Source organism: Lipophrys pholis (assembly GCF_963383615.2).
Source record: "Lipophrys pholis genome assembly, chromosome: 17".
NCBI lineage: Eukaryota > Metazoa > Chordata > Actinopteri > Blenniiformes > Blenniidae > Lipophrys > Lipophrys pholis.
In genome coordinates this window covers 18288450-18306059 of record NC_137643.1, presented here as the reverse complement: position 1 = coordinate 18306059, position 17610 = coordinate 18288450, and the positions used below count along the sequence as shown (strand labels likewise).

Here is a 17610-nt window from a genome sequence, read left to right as displayed (position 1 = left end):
GTCACCTTAGTACCATGGGGTTTAGGGTTGGAGAAACTTTTATCACCACTGATAGGCAGTGGTCAACGCTACAATCTCCAGCAATCCAACTGAAATATTCGGTGTGTTAATGTGTGAAAGTTGTCAGTCGCACATTCTGGTTTTTCAAGGACTTGAAGGGTCGATTTAGGCAAAACAGTTTCTGGATCCCTGTTTGAGATCATATCCAACCGGTCTGACAGAAATGTACAAGAAGGGCAAAAGTTGAACAAAGAAGGAAAAAAAAGAAGCAGAACCAGAGAAGAAGACCGTCTCATGCTCACTCGAACCAATCATTACGCCTCATGCTTCAACAAACTATTGAAAAAAGGGAACACAGCTCATTTACATGAAAAATAACGCTACTATAAGAAAGCATGCACACATTTTCTACCTCCAGTCTGCCGCATTCTACCTGCTTCTGAATATAAATCCTTATTTTAACATCATGAAACAACCTTCATCAGTTTATGCATCAAGGTGAATTATGACTTTTAATTAGGCCAAAACATTGCAATTTAATTTATGTCATTAAAGTGAAACATTGCCTATAGTCCCATGAGAAACCATCTAAAAAGAAGCAGGTTAGTTCTTAGAATGAAGGTAAAGGCAATCGTCAGCTTTAAACAAATACCAAAGTCAAACCTGACACTGGATGACTTCCCCTGCACACTTTGGATCTATATCTAGAAAGGAGGAGAAAGTGGTTCTCCTTTGATCGCACTGATAATCCAGCCAGGAGAGTTTAATAGAATCAGGCATTTCAATTGCTCGGGCAATATGAGAGAACCCGATCCATTCCTGATGGCCAGGTTCAGTTAAGATCTCTGAGCTCCACCAGTGGAGGAGGAGTTTATTTCAGTGTGGGTACTTTTTCCACCTCCAACCCTGCAGCCACCCAACACTGCAGACTGTTCTCATACAAATAATCTGTCCTATATTCATTCCAAAAAATAAAACTGACAAGGGCTACATTTCCTGAGAGAAATCGAGATGTTAGAACATTTTAAAGCGTTTGAAGCTTATTAAATATATCCGTGTTGCAGTGGTTGTTGAAATATAGTTTAAATATACTGCCTGGAAATTCAAATGTAGTTTTAGGACTGTGGATGTATTATATTTTAGGAAAAAGGAGAAAGAAAGTTGCTATTTTCAGGAGGATGAGGTAGAGGAAGAGTCAAGATTTTCTTCAAATTAAACACGGCTTAATAATAATAAATAATACATTTAATTATTGCGAAATTGCACTTCCAGCAGTTTTCAGGTAAACAGCGATGGACATGGACACGACTGGACGTCTGAAGGTGTCCTGACCCTGCTGCCAGCTGTGATTTTATTGTGTTTGTAATCCGTTTCTAATCCATTTTATTTAAATATGCTTTTACTGTAGCACTTTGGGACTTGTTTATCAAAAGTAAAGTGCTTTATAAACAAAACGTGTAATCATTATGATTACTATCAACTTAGACGATAACGGGTACGCTTAAAACATCTAAAAGGCTGTTGAAGCTCACCACTTTGGGATAAATATCGAGCTCAGGAAGAACGAGATTAAAAGTTACTGTGTTAGTCTGTGTCAGTTAATGTTTGCTTTCTCAGGAATGGTAAAGGAAATGCAGGTTTTTGTTGGTTTTGTTGTTTCTGTTACTTGGATTGCAGAAGTTTTATGTATATGATGTACAGGGCAAAATAGGTTAAACTTCAAACCTTCAGTCTTCCTCCGTTTGTATTGATCTTTTTTCTTTGTTGTTGCATTTTTTGTTGCCGCTTGTGTATTTGTTTGACCAAACAAACGATTACTACGAGTACTACTAGCACCTAACTGGATGTGTCTGTGTTTGGCTTCACTGTAAAGTTTTGGAAATGAAAGATAACTGCATTCGTTTTCCCCTCCAGTGTTTGTAAGTTTCTCCAAACTGACTCAACTCGCTCGGGAGACGACCACAGATCAAAATGCCTGAGAGTAACAGAAAGGAATCATTTTCTCAACGAATTGTAACTTAAGTTCGACTTCACATTAAGGCTCGATTCTCTCTGCCGGTTTGTGTCTGTGGCATCTCTGTGAAACCGAAGTCGGGCTGCCTTGCTCGCCGCGGCCCTGCGTTGTGTTTTGACTGGCGCGGCCTCCTCGGGGCCTCATTAGGCCGACGACGACTGCTGCAACTGTGTTTGCGACTTCCAGGGAGCTGCTGCCTCCAAGAGCTGATGAATAAAACAGCGATGAGTGCACTTAAAAGTGCCGTCAGTGCTCAAAAAATTTTCTTTAGCGTTGGCTCACACGCAAGAGAAACACTTCACATTACATATCTGTCTTTGTTTCACTGCCTCTGCTGCGTTCACGTCGATTAACTCCATTCAAATGCAAACAGTTTGTTTTTTTTCTTTAGGAAGAATGTGCAAAATTAATAATGTAAACTTAGTTTAAAGTTTATTCATGCCGATTTAATCAGGATAATTGTTTTGACATTATATTGATTCAACTTTTAGAGAAATATATCTTTACGTCGATTTGATGAACTGCTGCTACTGGCTGGTGCTGCTAAGCAAAACAACTAGATGATACCAGTCGCCCTTTAGTTGTCCAGGACACATCATTTGAAACTCAACAAACAAACACAAAACATGGAGCTTTTGGAGACGTGATCTGTATGCAAACGCGGTTTGTCTGCTTGTTGAATCAGCAATGGAGGTAGTGTTTAGAATCAAGCGTGCCGCATAAAGAGTGTAATGGAGCGTGACATGTTCATGATTCAGGCCGGCTGCAAGACACCGCCTCAACAAATACAGTAGAAACAGTAGAAATGCACTGGCTCCTTGAATCAGTGGCGTTACGTTCACCGAGTAAATGCATGTTTAAATTTCCTCCCGATTGCAGTCATTTTCATAGCTGAAGGAATCGAGATGAGCACGTCTTATAGTTGTCTCACGCGCTTGCCTGCTCCCCTTCGTATCGCTGAGCCTCACAGTTCTGACAGCCAGAGGTGAATCTCTGCTCGTGTCAGCTCCTTGGCTATTTATACCACATCACACGGAGCTAAAATAGTCCCAGGCATCATTACCTGTATGTGAGTCATTAAGGGTCTGCCAGAACAGCGTTGCTGTGTAGAGATGCTGTTCCAAGAGTAACGCTGCTTGTAGTCAATCACAAGTGATTTGTACAGCCGCGTTCAGGCAGGTTGTCGTCGTTCAAAGTTGCTGACAAGCCGGTGGCCGGCAGAGCGGGGAGCATAAACACAGGTAATGCCGGCAGGCCTGAATCTGAGAGGACGCGTATTTAAACGTTACAAGAAGAGAAAAGAGATGTGTAGAAAAGAAGATAAAAAAAAAAAAAAAGCTAGAAAGACAATAAAACAACGTTCTTCTGAATGTGAGTGACATTGAAGGGCACCTTGGAGTCGGAGGACAGGGAGAGGAAGCACAGCGATTAAAAGCTCTTTACGCGTCTTATGCCAATCCCGTGGCACAATTCCCAGCGTGAGCGGAGCCACATGGGCAGCACGATGTCACCGGGAGGAAACGAGGGTTTATCTGACGGCAGAGTCACGCGCTAAAATCTCTGTGAGGTGGTTTATTGGGCTTGATATTGTTCAAAACCTCAGTGAACCTCACGATTAATGCATTTGTCTGGAGCCGCTCGCTTTTTTTTTTTTTTTCCAATCTTTTCGTGTTTGACGCTCATTATAGAGAAGATGGGTTTTTGATTGCTGACAGGACAGGACTTGGTGGGAATTTTAGGAACTGACCGGTTTATTATTCGTTGGGCTCGCACGCCCGGGGAAACATTGCCATGAATGCGAAACGACTTGAGAAGGTAGCGGCGAGTAAAGTACAAGAACATCTCAACAGCAAGCCGTTCTATTAAATTAAATTCAGTTCCTGGTACACAGTGCACAATCACATTTCAAGGCACTTAAAGTTAAGACACGATCAAGTTACAAAAAGAATAGCAACAACCGGTTGCTGAAGGGGAGAAAAAAGAAAAGAAAAAAAAAGCTCAACTTAAACCGTCTCCATGGTGTAAAACACATTTCTCAACCTTCGATGTGAAACCAGCGTAGCTCGAGGATGTTCTTGTACTTTTTTTAAATCATCTCACTCAGGTGGGAGGGTTGGTTCTGCTGGTCGGCCGCTGGTTCTAATTTGAATGTTTTCCTGCTCCATTATAATGCCACGTTGACATATGATTCGGCTACCAACACCCGTGTGTGTGTATGTGTTAACGCCACCACAACCAGCCTGCAGGAGACGTCAGTCAGAGAGCCAGAGGGATGACCTGCAAACCTTGTGAAAAGGACAGAAGTAGGTTTTTAAATTTTTTTTTATTAAATTAAACCATTATTTGCTCATCTGTCCACTGGGTGTCGCACCTTCTCCGTGAAAGTAGAAATGATAACAAGAAATCTGCTGCCGTACTGTGCAGCCAACGAAATAGCTTTAACATCAAACCAATACCATGGGGGTAAATATGTAAAAAGCATGCTTATGTTTCGTGATGTTTGTAAGAACAGTTGTGTGATTTCCTATAAAGTAGTCATCATGAACCAGGGAAGGGGCAATAGATGATACATTCTCACGGTCTGGTGACTTGAACGGGTTTTGCTCTTCCCGTTGCTTAATATGGGCTGAGACTAGATGCAATGTGACCCTCGACTGAATTATTGTAGTGACAGACTGCACAATCTCCACTAAACTCTTTCAACTGGTTCATAGCAGCGCTACTATGAAAGAAATAGGACACAGTGCTAAGGCCATTACACCCTCTTAAGTAAACTTTCTCTGATGGACATCTGAGTCCCGCGTCATGCATGTTTGCTTCTTTTTGTTTAATCTGTACAGTACCTGTAAACATCCAAGGGTGTCTTGGATGCCTTGTTGCAGTATTAAGATGGACAGGAAAAGCATTACGAAGTGTTATTAAACCAAATACAGGCAATAAAATATCCCATATCTTTTCTTATCCTCCATTCTATTTTTATCCCATGATCCAAAGAGACTAGATTAATTTGTGATGTCTGTGTGAGTCGATGGTATTGATTGTGTGAAACCTGCTGAACGTGTACATGTACAGAAACGCTTTAACAATGTAGGATTATAAAGAAAATGGACAAACACTCTTCACCTCCCGCAGAGGCAATGTTCCAGGTTGCGTCAGTGTTAATTTCGTTGACTAAGACTCTGACGAAAAATATTAGTCAACTGACCTTTTTCACTGACAAAGACTTCATAAAAACTAAATAAAAAGCAAGACATGAAAATGAAGACTCTGACGAAATAGAAGACTTTAGTCGACGAATCAAAACGAGACAAACACGTGAGGGACGGACAAGAGATCCAATCAGAGCTGATCAGAGAGCACCGACGTGCAGCAGGTCACAAAACTACGGAAATGACATCTGGTCAAACAGAAGACCGTCTGTAAACCGTGTGGAACAGAAATCGCAGGAAAAACTCAAAAGCGACACTGACAGACTCTCATCCAGAAACACACGTGAAGGCAAACACACGCGCTGAGGTTACTTTATCAGATAAACCACTGGTTTCTACTAAATCTGGAATAATAGAGAAGCTAAAAGAAACTTGCTTGTTGATTGACTCTCTGAACTAATATGAGTTCAAATATTCAATGGTAGTATATGACGTGTGTGCGTGCGCGTTTCCCAGAGGATTGGCCGCTTGTTTTCAAATCTTTTGTGAGAATGCCATGCTCGTGTTTTTCACATTAAAAATAAAATAAAATGCATTGAAACTTGAATACCATTCTACAGCAGACTGAAACTCTTACGATATTTAGTCGACTAAACTAAACGAAGACTAAAACTAAATGGGGCGTTACTCAAAAGACTAAGACTAAATCAGAATTTGTTGTCAACATTAACACTGGTTTGCATGTTTCAGTTTGATTTAGCATTACTCAGCAGTTTTAACCCGCTCAGAGAAAAAGCACATGACCTCTTTAGCCTTGTCGTCAGCAGCTGATGAACGATGTGACGATTCCTCAAAACGACTTGATTGCCTCCTGAACTCTGCTTGCAGTAGAATGTACAATCGTACATCATACGTACAAACATGGAGAACACGCAAACTCCTCACAGAAGGAACCCAAACCCAGGGAGCTACAATGTGCACCCTCTTCAAGACGACATGGGAATTGATCACATTCTTACGACCCTGATTCCATTTTGGATTCTGCCCAACGATTCGGTTCTATTATCGATTCTCTTATCGGTTCTCATGTGGGAACGAAGCCTGCAGAATTAAAAGCAGAAGACGAGTCATCGCTGCGGCTGCTGGGTTGAGATTCACTCCGGAGACGATTAAAAGCACGACATTCTTTCAAAGTTCTCGCTGCTGTGTGAGAATGCTTCTGCGTGTTGGACGCATTTCCTCCCTGTGATGAAACATCCACTTTATTACAAGTTGTCCTGTCGTCGTTCTTTCTCCTCAAACGGAACCAAATGTTTGTAGTGTGAGTGCCGCCTGGACGCCATGTTTCCTTCTGGCTGCTCTGGTTGAAAGACGTCACTGGGAAGCGGTTCCAATGTTTGCCTATATTCATAATTTAATGTCGTATTTGTTCAGCGAGCTGCTCTGACTAGGGCAGAGGAGTGTGTGGAGGCTCATCTCTCTGTAATCACTTCACTACGGTACAGTGGATGTTTTTTCTCCGGTCTATGATTGTGTCAACACTTTCAAACACTGGAAGTGAAAAACAATGTGGCTCCCGGGAGGAGGGGGGGGTCGAGTACTTCAGACAGGTGCCCTTGTTGGTGCCCTTGTTAGTAATAGTACGCCCTGTATGTCTGTACACTCATTTATCAGCAAAATTTAATGCGTGTGTGTTGTTCTGACCGGCCTCTTGTCAGTCAGCAGACAAAGTGGTGGGCATGCAGTGGAGTGGTACCCAGATTACAACCAGAGCCACTCCTGGGTAATTACTCAGCCTCCCCGTGTCCACCGCCTGTAGGCAGGCTCCTGACAGCAACACTCCTCCCCCACCATCCACACACTCACACAGCGTAATGAAGCAAACACACTTTCAGCACAAAGCCCAGCCTCCTGTGTGTGTGTGTGTGTGTGTGTGTGTGTGTGTGTGTGTGTGTGTGTGTGTGTGTGTGTGTGTGTGTGTGTGTGTGTGTGTGTGTGTGTGTGTGTGTGTGTGTGTGTGTGTGTGTGAGACTGAGAAACAAACGCAAAAGAGTGAAATGGGAAGTCAGTTGGTGCACGAAGAATCACGCGGTCGCTCCGCTTTCGCGAGGGTGTTGAGGATCCTTTACCGCGCGTTATAAATTCTTTTTACTTGTCAAGTGAGAGAAGGGAGAAACGAGAGCACGCGAGCGTTAATGGGGATTAGAGAGACGATTAGAGACGACAGACAGCCGAAAGACAAACAAAGAGCCGGAGTCGAGCACCTGTGTTTGCCAGCGTTTGCGGCCCGCCCCCACCTGCAGCGTCCCGCCGGGCACAACCCAACAGCTGGATTCTGCAAGAATCACAGAGAATAACGGCTGCAATTTGGCACTTGATGAAGCCCGGGGAAAAGCTCGAAACATTATGGCCGCCTCCTTCCCGCCTTGACAGAACTTCTTTTAGATCTGAGTTTTCAGGACGATCTGATGGTGTCGCTTCAAAACAGCCTTGTTTTAATTACTCCCGAACATCCATATGGTAAAATTCAAACATTCACCGGAGGAAAAGAGTATTTTTGTCCCCCCCCCCCCCCCCCCCCCCCCCCCTCTGGAGCTGCACACGGTGCCACATTCATGAGAGTCCCGTCAACACGCGCCGACATTTTACAAACAAGGGCTCGTGTGCCGTCGCAGTGAAATGAGATAATCAATAGGCTTCCAGTGAGTCAGTCCAAAATGTAGGAAAACCAAAAATAAATTGATTGTGGAATAATTCACAGTAACTGGACATCTCTGAGTCTATCTTGTAAGGTTCTGATTGAAGTAGCAGTTGATATTTAGCGGTGAACAACAGAGTTCTACTGAAGTGGAGGGGGGAAGGCACCTTACATACAACCATAAGAGGGATTGTCAAGGAATAAAAACACTGGTAATTGTCAAGAGTTCCTGCAGCTATTAAGGAGTAATTCCAGTTTATTGCTACCTGGAGTGCTTCCCATTGAGCTAACAAGTCAGTGAACAAATCAGGAAGGAGGCTTATTTTTGTTATTACTGAAGAACAGAGAAATTAGTTACTTTGATTATAATCTCTAAACTTGAGGGTTTTGTTAAATTGCTCTCCACTAGGATACTCATGAGTACCACCTGATTATCTTGTGTTAGCTGAAGCCACATTAGAACGTCTCTTTCTGAGGTTAATGAAGTCTATGAAACAAACTATCCAATCCAAGAAGAAGAAGAAGAATGCTATATGTATCACACTTAAACCAAATGTACAGCATAATTTATTCTCTGCATTCAACGCATCCCGAGGGAGCTGTGGGAACCTGCTGTGCAGCTCCCAGCGAGCACTTCTTTATTTCCCCTCGCAATGTTTGTGCCCTCAAGTGGCGGTTGTGTGGAAAAAAAATGTCAGATGTAAATTAAATGTAGTAAAGGCTCATTTAAGCTCAATGTAAGACATAAATAAGCACAATACCTCTCGTCCACACTCAAATATGGCCCAATGTTGCAGTACCACCCGTGGCCATATAGTGGCAGTAAATGACGAGCAGCTCTACGGTCAATTGAGCTCCTTCTTAAGACCAACGTCAATGCCTCTTCCTTCTATCGCCGCCGTAGTTAACGTTGACTTCCTATTGCTGTGGAAACAGCAACTCTGGTGGGTTGAGTGTCAAAAGTTCAATCTCACACATTGGACACATGGAAGAGTAAAGGCGGTGATGTTTACAGCATAAATGACTGTTAGGTGTGTATCCCGAGGAGAGCGGGGTGGATGGGCGTCCAGTGAGAAAAAGTCAACCTTCACTTTCAAGTAACAAGAGTTTTTGAAACCAAATTAAGAATCTGACTGAATTCTAACCAACTTTTGCAGCAGGAAGTACAATACAAGATTTTCTAGAGCAGCTTACAGAGTGAAGGGCCTTAAGCCTTCAGATCTGACGAGTATTAACTATTAAAGATGTCAGAGGGGACTGGATAAGCTGATAGCAACGAGACTCACTTAGCTTATAACCATCACTTCGATGGTTTATCCTGAACTATCTAGTAAAGCAGCTGACCGAGGAGGCCAGATGTCAAGACCTTCCACATACATTAATGACATCCCCTATTTATTCGATGAGAATGTCTGAGTGCTTGACCATTGAAGAAAAGAGACATTTGCTTCAATTAAGCAAAAACGAGAGTGAATCCCCACAACAAGATAAAAATGTGACATTGATGTCAAACATTGTAAACCTGATGACGTCATCATCATTTGATTTGATATATTTAACATTCTGCTGAAGCTTCTGAAAGATTTCGTGTTGTAGTTACAACAAATTACTGGTATCAGATCCCCCCACATTACATTGTTCAGGTTTGCGTCCAGAGCCAGGTCTGGTTTGAGTAAAGAAAAATCCAGTATCTGTTCTCTTGGTTGTCGTTTCCTCTCCGTCATGAATAAAGCTGAATAAAGCTGGCGATTTTTAAGACTGATTAGGAAAAAGGTAATAATAGCAAAAACATGTTGATGACAATAAGTCAAATTAATTCTTTGCATGTATTACACTGACCTTGATTAGTTTATTTCCTTTTTTTTTTTCCTATTTCAGCTTAAATGGTTCATCACATCTAATCATGGATAGAAATAGGTCACAGGGATGTTTACATTGAAAATATGAGGACTACGTCATGTTGGGACATTTAATTCCGTCGCCCTCCACTTCACCTGCACCCCATCAAACGGACGGGTGTAAATGGCTGAATTAAGCCCTTGACACTTGATCTGTTGAAGCTGCTATATTTCAACCCCCGTCACAGCTTCCTTTCTACTTTTCCTACCCTCTGGAGACCCCTCTCAGCTCTGAGGTCAAAGGTCGCCTTGAGAGAGGAGGGTGGGTTAATGTGGAAGTGTGTGACGGCGTGTGTGTGTGTGTGTGGGGGGGGGGGGGGTATAGAAGATGCAGGAGGAACAAAGCGTGGGCCATGTGACTGGAGGTGAAGCCTCTTCGCTCTTTTGTGTGCCACATGGACGCGAGCATCTGCAGCAAAGGATCTGAGGAGAGACGGACGGCGAGCCAGGACAATGCAGAGACACTGTGCTGTGTTTTCTGTGTGTGTGTGTGTGTGTGTGTGTGTGTGTGTGTGTGTGTGTGTGTGTGTGTGTGTGTGTGTGTGTGTGTGTGTGTGTGTGTGTGTGTGTGTGTGTGTGTGTGTGTGTGTGTGTGTGTGTGTGTGTGTGTGTGTGTGTGTTTAAAAGCCCTAAATAGGCTTCATTCAGCAGCTCTTTTAGAAGCTGACTGGGTCTGGACAGGGGAGCAGCCCCACTTATTACCATCAGTCTTTGCTCCGGTTTGTTCTCCTCTGCCGAGGTCTTTGTTGTTCAGGGGCGGTTTTGGAAAACACTCGTCCCTGTGGTGTGCGCTGGCAGCGCCGGGGACCAGTTGGTACCACATTTTAGCATTTTGCAACAACAACTCCTCTTAAAGAAGCCCGAACAAATCACCGTAAATAAACCGGTTTTCATTTTGTCCGAAGTGACAATGTTCATCCAGAAAAACCTCTGCAATGCAGCAAGATGTGTTTGTTTCTTACAAAATTGCAAAGTGTTAGACGGACGGACCCATCCGGTAAACGGTTTAGGGATACGGCACATTCAGCCAAACCTGACTCCGGAATCAGAAAAGACAGCTCATCACAGCTACAAACACTTGCAGTCAGATGATCAGACAAGTTGCTAAAAACTGTTCAAGAAATGTGTTTTTGTTCACTCACAGTCAGAAGAGGCTGCCAGGCTGGAAGCACGGCGCTGATCTGTGAATTGTGACATTTGCCACAGTTTGACAGTTTGGCTCATAATTTCACAGCTTGTCTTCTTTTTTTGTTATTTTTCTGTCTGATATTTTTCCACTTGTCCCCTTCGGCAGTATCGCTTAGCATGTGGTGTTCCAGTATTTCAGCATGTTTTTAACTGGCAATCTTTTTCCAAATTGATGAAGCAGACTGGTTGCAGAGAGGTTGCACCAAAACGGGCCGGATTGGAAGCAGGATCTTTTGCCCAGGGGAGTGACGGGGTTGGATTAGTTTGTGCGCTATGGCTTATTGAAAACAATGCTTCCTTCTGAGAAGTGATGAAATGAAACGCAAGTTTCTTATTCAAGCCTTCGATATATCATGGAGAACAGCAAAAAAACAAAACAGAAACAGGGCGGCTCTATCAGGGTGGCATAGAACCCTGCCACCTCTGATAGTAAACCAGTTGGCTGAAATGAATTTAAAGAAAAGTTATGTCCAAATAGACGTTTACGAATTTGGAAGAGTGACAGGAAGCAAGGGAACCAGGAGTCACGAGGAAAAGAGACAAAACGGATAAATCTATGTAGCATCTTGTAGCGTGTACATACTGTTTGTCATGAAACTGATGATTAAATTCAGTATATATACATCTGCTATATGTGGCCACCCGTCAGAAATTCCTGCTGCTGCTTCCTTTCCACATCTTCCAGAAATGTCCAGAAAGCGAGCAAGGTTATATGAGAATGTTTGAAAGAAACTTCCGGATTAGTTTCTTGAAGGTGAAAACAGTCCGGACCTTCTGAACACATGTGCAAACAGTGTTAGAACGCTTACAGGCGCTTTGCTGGAGCCAATCGCCCTCAAAGCTGCTGTAAGAGGAAACATGAGGATAGTGTGAAGAGGAGGCAAAGAGCCAAGGAAAACCTGAACGTGAAGGTCAAGGTACACCGCTGTCTGATTGGATTATCTGTCACTTTTTTTGGCAACGCCGATGGAAGAGGACGCTGTCCGACTCCATCGGCTGAAGGAAAACCAAAGTGCCAGGCTGGACTTTGGTAAAAAAAATAAAAAATAAATATATATATATAAATAAATCATATTGACAAGCAACATCGCTTCTGGGAGGGTTTCTTTCAGACACATGAGCCACAACAGTTTCTTTTTTACAAGTCCCATCAAGTTACGCTCACAGATAACAAAAATAAACTTCACAAGAGATGGGGGGGGGGGGCACAATGCAATTCTACATCTTTCTGCTATTTCATTTCGTTTCATTTCATTTCCTAGTTAACTGTAGCAGCATTAAATGATCAAGCACCTAACTCTTTCTTATTGTATGAATTATAAAATGCCCTAGAGAAACATTGCATCACCCTAAGCAGCCTTCTATGGGCACCAACCGGAACCCAACACAACATCTATGCATATTTGTATTGCATTTATTCTCCTATTTAGGACAATGATGGATGGATGGATGGATGGATGGATGGATGGATGGATGGATGGATGGATGGATGGATGGATTTTAAATCTGGACCTCCGATTCCTGACTTTTCTGTGTAAGCATGAGTTTCCATGTTCTTCCAATGTTCCTCCAGTACCGTCCTCTTTCTCTCCAGAGACTGCAGACATGAGAGGAATGTCTAAGTGGGCCACTGGTGCACATGTGTACAATAACCTGTTTCTTTGTTATAGACCTGCACTTACCCAGTGTCAGCTGCTCCAGCCAGCAATGACCCTGGGTTATAGTTGAGTGGTATTGAAGATTAACGCATGAATGGAAATGCTCAAATGCTTTGTGTCTACCAAAGGTAACCCTTCCCCACATTAATCACTTTTATTGATTATGGAAAGACTAAACCTGTATTTGTTCACTATTAAAGCAAGATATAACCAAAATCTTTCTTTTAAAAGTGGAACATTATGACTGGGTGATGTTGAGTCAGTGGTCTTTCTTTGAGATATCGAATGTCATCAAAATATATTTGTCATGACTTTACCTTATCACCGGTACAAACGATGGCAAAATGTCCCTGGTATTCACAGCTAAAGTCGCATTTAAGGCAGATTTATTCATCATTCACTTCCCTATTCCAACTCACAGGAAGAAAAAAAAAACCCTCTCCATTCAGAGGAGTAAATCAAACTAATCCCCAACCTTCTGTCTGTAGCTCCCGAGCTCCAAACACTGAGACAAAACAAGCAAACAGTCTGCCAGGGGACATCCAGCCATGCCAGATTACACATTGTCACAAAATTCCACACATATGCAGGTAGTGTCGGGGGGGGGGGGGTTACCGACATACATCGATTCTTTTATGGTGCAATTTTTAGTCAGGTTACATATCCGCCTCACTAATGTTCCACAGGGGATGATTAAATGGATTAAATACTAAAATTTCAATAGCATTTAGTGAAATTTCCCCCCCACCCCCACCCCCCAGCAGAACTTCCGCAGATATTGCAGGGAACATCAGTGTCTTTCTGCCGCCCGTCTGCACCAGAGGTGTCTATGTAGCTAATTTGTTGCTGTGAAAGGAATTACTCTTCTCCGCTAAATAATTCCTGTTTTGAGATCTCGGCAGACGGCCCTCCCGCTCGGCGGCGCTGAGCACGTGGTGACGGATCACAGCGCTCAGATCTCACGGAAATGTCACATCAAAGCCAGGCGCACAACCGCAACCACAACAACAACAACAACAACAACAAAATTGTTACACTGCGATTTTTGTCAACAACCGCCGCCACCATCCTGTCAGCGAGCCAAACCGGCACCGGGGAGCCAAGTGCCGACACACTTAGGCCAAGAGGAGACGCACATAGACACACATACACATGTCGACACTGTATCTAGGTTAACTTTGTCTGGCCAATCTGCTCCGGTTTTTCTACCCTTAATCTCCTCCCCTGCTTTAACACGGTGGGAGGTACGGCACATAATACCATAGGATTTCCATTCCTTTGCACAGGGTGTGAACAATGAGGCTGGTAAACAACAACAAATGGGAGGGGAGGGAAGTAACCCGTCAATAAAGGGAAACAATGTGGAATCTATAGAGAATGTGACCTATTTCTGTATTTTCCCTCCTTTCTGTTCATTAGGTTGTTTTGTGTTTTTTTTCTGCCAAAACACACATTTACATAAAAAAAAAAAATAGCACTTATCTAACCACTCCTGGACAATTAAAAACAAAAATATCAGTAGTAACCACCATACAGTGCCAAACCAGGCATCAGACAATTGTTTTATCAAATTAAGCCGAAGGGGCTTCCTTATCGCCGAACGTGTTACAATGATGGGTATTCATATTAAATTGGGACGCACGATAACTTATTTTTCCAACTGACACCGATAACGTCCTGCTTTTCACAAAAATGTAATTTTTAGTCATTTATAGATACACCTTGATTAAAGAAAGGCCAAGATGTCCGTGTGATGTGTTGAAACTGGTAAACTTTTCACCACCTCTTGGCTGAACATTTATTGCAAACTGCAATAGCATTGTCCTTTTATGAAAGAGTGAAAAATGCCCAAATTTTCCACGTTTATGTATAAATATGACATGATGCACACGGCCAATAGCGGAAAGCAACGTCACACGGCAAAGGAATGGACTGAAAATGAGCGGCAGTGTTGGCTATTTATAATGTGGTTATCAGCAAAATATTTCATTATTTGACTTCTCTGTGTGACGTCAGCTTTTCTCATATCGGGCAGATAAGATATGAACCGATAGTTATCGTGAATATCTAATATTAAACATCCATTAAATATAATATAAACAATCACTCTGAAGCCCAAAATATCTCTAAAAAACTCAGCTTGGTTGGAATTTTGGGGGGATTTTTCCCCTTTTTTTGTTGCCGGTAGGACATTACCAGTATCGCCCCACTATGACACTGAAGCCATGAGCTTCCCTGCGTCACTCCTGATGTCTTCACCTTTGAGTCACAGTGGTTAGATGTATAAATTTGACAAAATAGAGAAACGAGTGGGTCAAGAGGCTGGTGTCGAATCACAACCCTGCAGTCAAGACAACTTTTAGAGGAAAGAACTCGGGGGTTTCCTTTGACCAATCTTGAAGAGCCGGCCTGTTTCTGACATCAATTTGAAAGGAAAGCGTAAGTTTTAAATATGTGACCGTTTTCAGCTTTCATGTGAGGAAAGTACAATCTATTTTTCATGAGGAGGTAAAGCAGCATTCAGAGTCTGTTATTGGCAGTTCCCTAGCAATAACGCCGTCCAACATTTTCACAGGGGGTGAAGATGTGACGCGCTCACTGGAAAAGCATAATGCTGCAGTGCACGCTGACATTTCACATGTGGGGCACTCCACTCAGAAAACAGAGGCGTGTTAACCGAGCCAAGAGCGGCGGTGGAGATTCCCACGTGGTTATCGCTGCAGCTCCAACCCCTTTTCTTAACATCGTCTGCGCCTCTCTCCATTAAAGACAGTGTATTGATAGAAAATGACCACTCCGGTGACCTCTGGGCTCAGGGTGTTGACATCTGGAGTGCCAACATCACAGATGGTGGAAATCATCGTCACCCTCTTAACAGACAATAGGCAGCACTAAAGTCATTAAAGTGATAAAAAGGGCTATATTAGCGTCCGCCCACACGGCAACCACACACAGTGAGACACAGATATCTTGTAAAATGAGCATCTACTTGCTGAGGTTTCCATACTGATGGTGTACAAAGTGAACACTGTGTCTTTGTGAGGCTTTAATTGGAGTTGGACTGAGAGGATAATAGCATGTAGAGCAAACTAATGATAGTTGCAGCATAGATTAGATTTAAGACTCCACCCTGGGCCTGCATCGATCAGACACAGGTTGAGCTGTATTGCCCGGACGATGCCCATTGATCAGCCCTTACTGGTTGTGGTGATGCTGATAGTGATGGTGGGGGGGCGGGGGTTATCCCAGTAAGACCAGTACATTGATCCAGGGGGGGGGCAAGCGCAGCTTTAGACAGCAGAGAAAGAGAACATTGATCTCTAGTTGCAACCAAAGGGCACTTCTGTCCCAATAGGGGTCGAAAGGAGATACACCCCCCGCCCGCCCTCCCTCTTTTACTCCTTGCCCCATCACTTCCCCACCCCTCTGCTCCGCTCAATCGACCATGCATCAGTATTGTGTCCTTCTGACCATGTGCTTGCTCTCCAATAGCGTAGGCACCACCCAAAAAAAAAAAAAAAGCAGCAGCAAAAGCAGCAGGAGGGGGCTGTTTGGGGGTGGGGTGGGGGGGAGTTGTGGCGGGAGGGGAGGTCTGGCATTTTACAGCTACTGTACTCCACAAGACTCCAGATAAACTCATCATGCGGCCCCCCTCCGAAGATGCTATTCCTCAACCACTCGCATCAGCACCACAGAAAATACTGTTTACCGTGCCTCCTCCGGCTCACTGCTTTTCCTCACTCACAAAAGCTCCACATGCACCGGCTCTCATCAATTGCACACATGTCAAACAGTGATAAATGAGTCCAATAGCGGTGCGGGGCGGCCGAGGAGTCCCTGCTGCCTCCGCTCAGAGCCCTGTTCCAAAGGGGGCCGGGGAGACCCTCACTTCAGGGACTGCAGTAAATGTAAAACCAGACTCTACTGTAGCAAGATGGCTCCAGCGCATCCACCTCTGACACATGCAGTAGGGGGGGAAAAAAAAGCTGGGGAAAGAAACTTTTCTTTTTGCTTTACGTGAAGGACTGTGTGGAGAAGAAATTAGTGGCACAAAAATAAGAGATAGTAAAGCCAAGCAAGTTCACCAGCTTCCCTTGAACCCTGTTATGTACACAAACATTTACTCATCCGGTTCATATTTAATCGAGAGCGTGAGGGGAGCACGCGGATGGGACACCCATCCATTCAGCAACTCAGCCTCTCCAGGAATCAGGAGGAGGTGATGGAGTGAGAGAGTGAGAGGGACGAAGAGGAAGAAGAAGAAGAAGAGCTCGTACCTGTTTGCCATATGTAGAGAGGTTTAGACTCCCCTGCCGTCTGTGCATCCAGTCCCCAGATGGAGAAAAAGAGCAGCGCAAACCTCCACAGAGAGGGGAGCGGTGCGCCTTTCAACACCCCCGGCGTCCCCGCGGCTCTGCCGGCCAGCCCCATGGCCACCACCGCGCAGGCAAACTGTAACGTACTTCCCCCCAATGCAGGCGAGAGGGCAAGGGGAGGAAAAACACACACTGGCTGGACTCAAGTGTGTGTGTGTGGCTTTTTTTGCTCTCTTGCTTTGTCCGAGCCGGCGTGTCCAGGAATAAGTAATCCTTCCCCGGGCTGAAGACGCACTCCTCTTCCTCCCTTGTTTTCTCGCCGGGCTCCTCTAATGAGACAGAATGAGCTTGGGTTGTAATAAAACAAGGAACAATAGATCCGTTAGCCCAGCCTGCTGCTGCTGCTGCTGCTGCTGCTGCTGTACGCCGGGTTGATGCAGCACCTCCCTCCCTCCTTCCCTCTCCCTCTCCCTCGCTCTCTCTCTCTCTTTCACATGCACACACGCCCACCCTCTCCATCCTCCCTCCCTCCCTCCCTCTCACTCGTCTCTTATGCCGTTTTCAAAGGACTCAGTGAAGCTGCTCTGCACTCTGATCGAAGCAGACAGCTGGATCAAGCAGGTGGAGATATGTTTGTGTGTTTGTTGGTGGGGAAATAAACAAGACGCCGGCTTAAAAGAGCCAGAACA

At 44.1% G+C, this 17610-nt stretch overlaps 1 protein-coding gene across 1 annotated transcript in view; it reads right to left on the bottom strand.

Moving 5' to 3' along the window:
• Window positions 1-17380, bottom strand: part of LOC308123195 (thrombospondin type-1 domain-containing protein 7A-like) — a 142200-nt gene extending 124820 nt beyond the window's left edge. The window contains exon 1 of the mRNA XM_080485539.1: window positions 16883-17380. Coding sequence (XP_080341665.1) covers window positions 16883-17036 — 154 coding nt within the window. The 5' untranslated portion in view covers window positions 17037-17380. The remainder of the gene's footprint in view (window positions 1-16882) is intronic.
• Window positions 17381-17610: the final 230 nt, after the last annotated feature.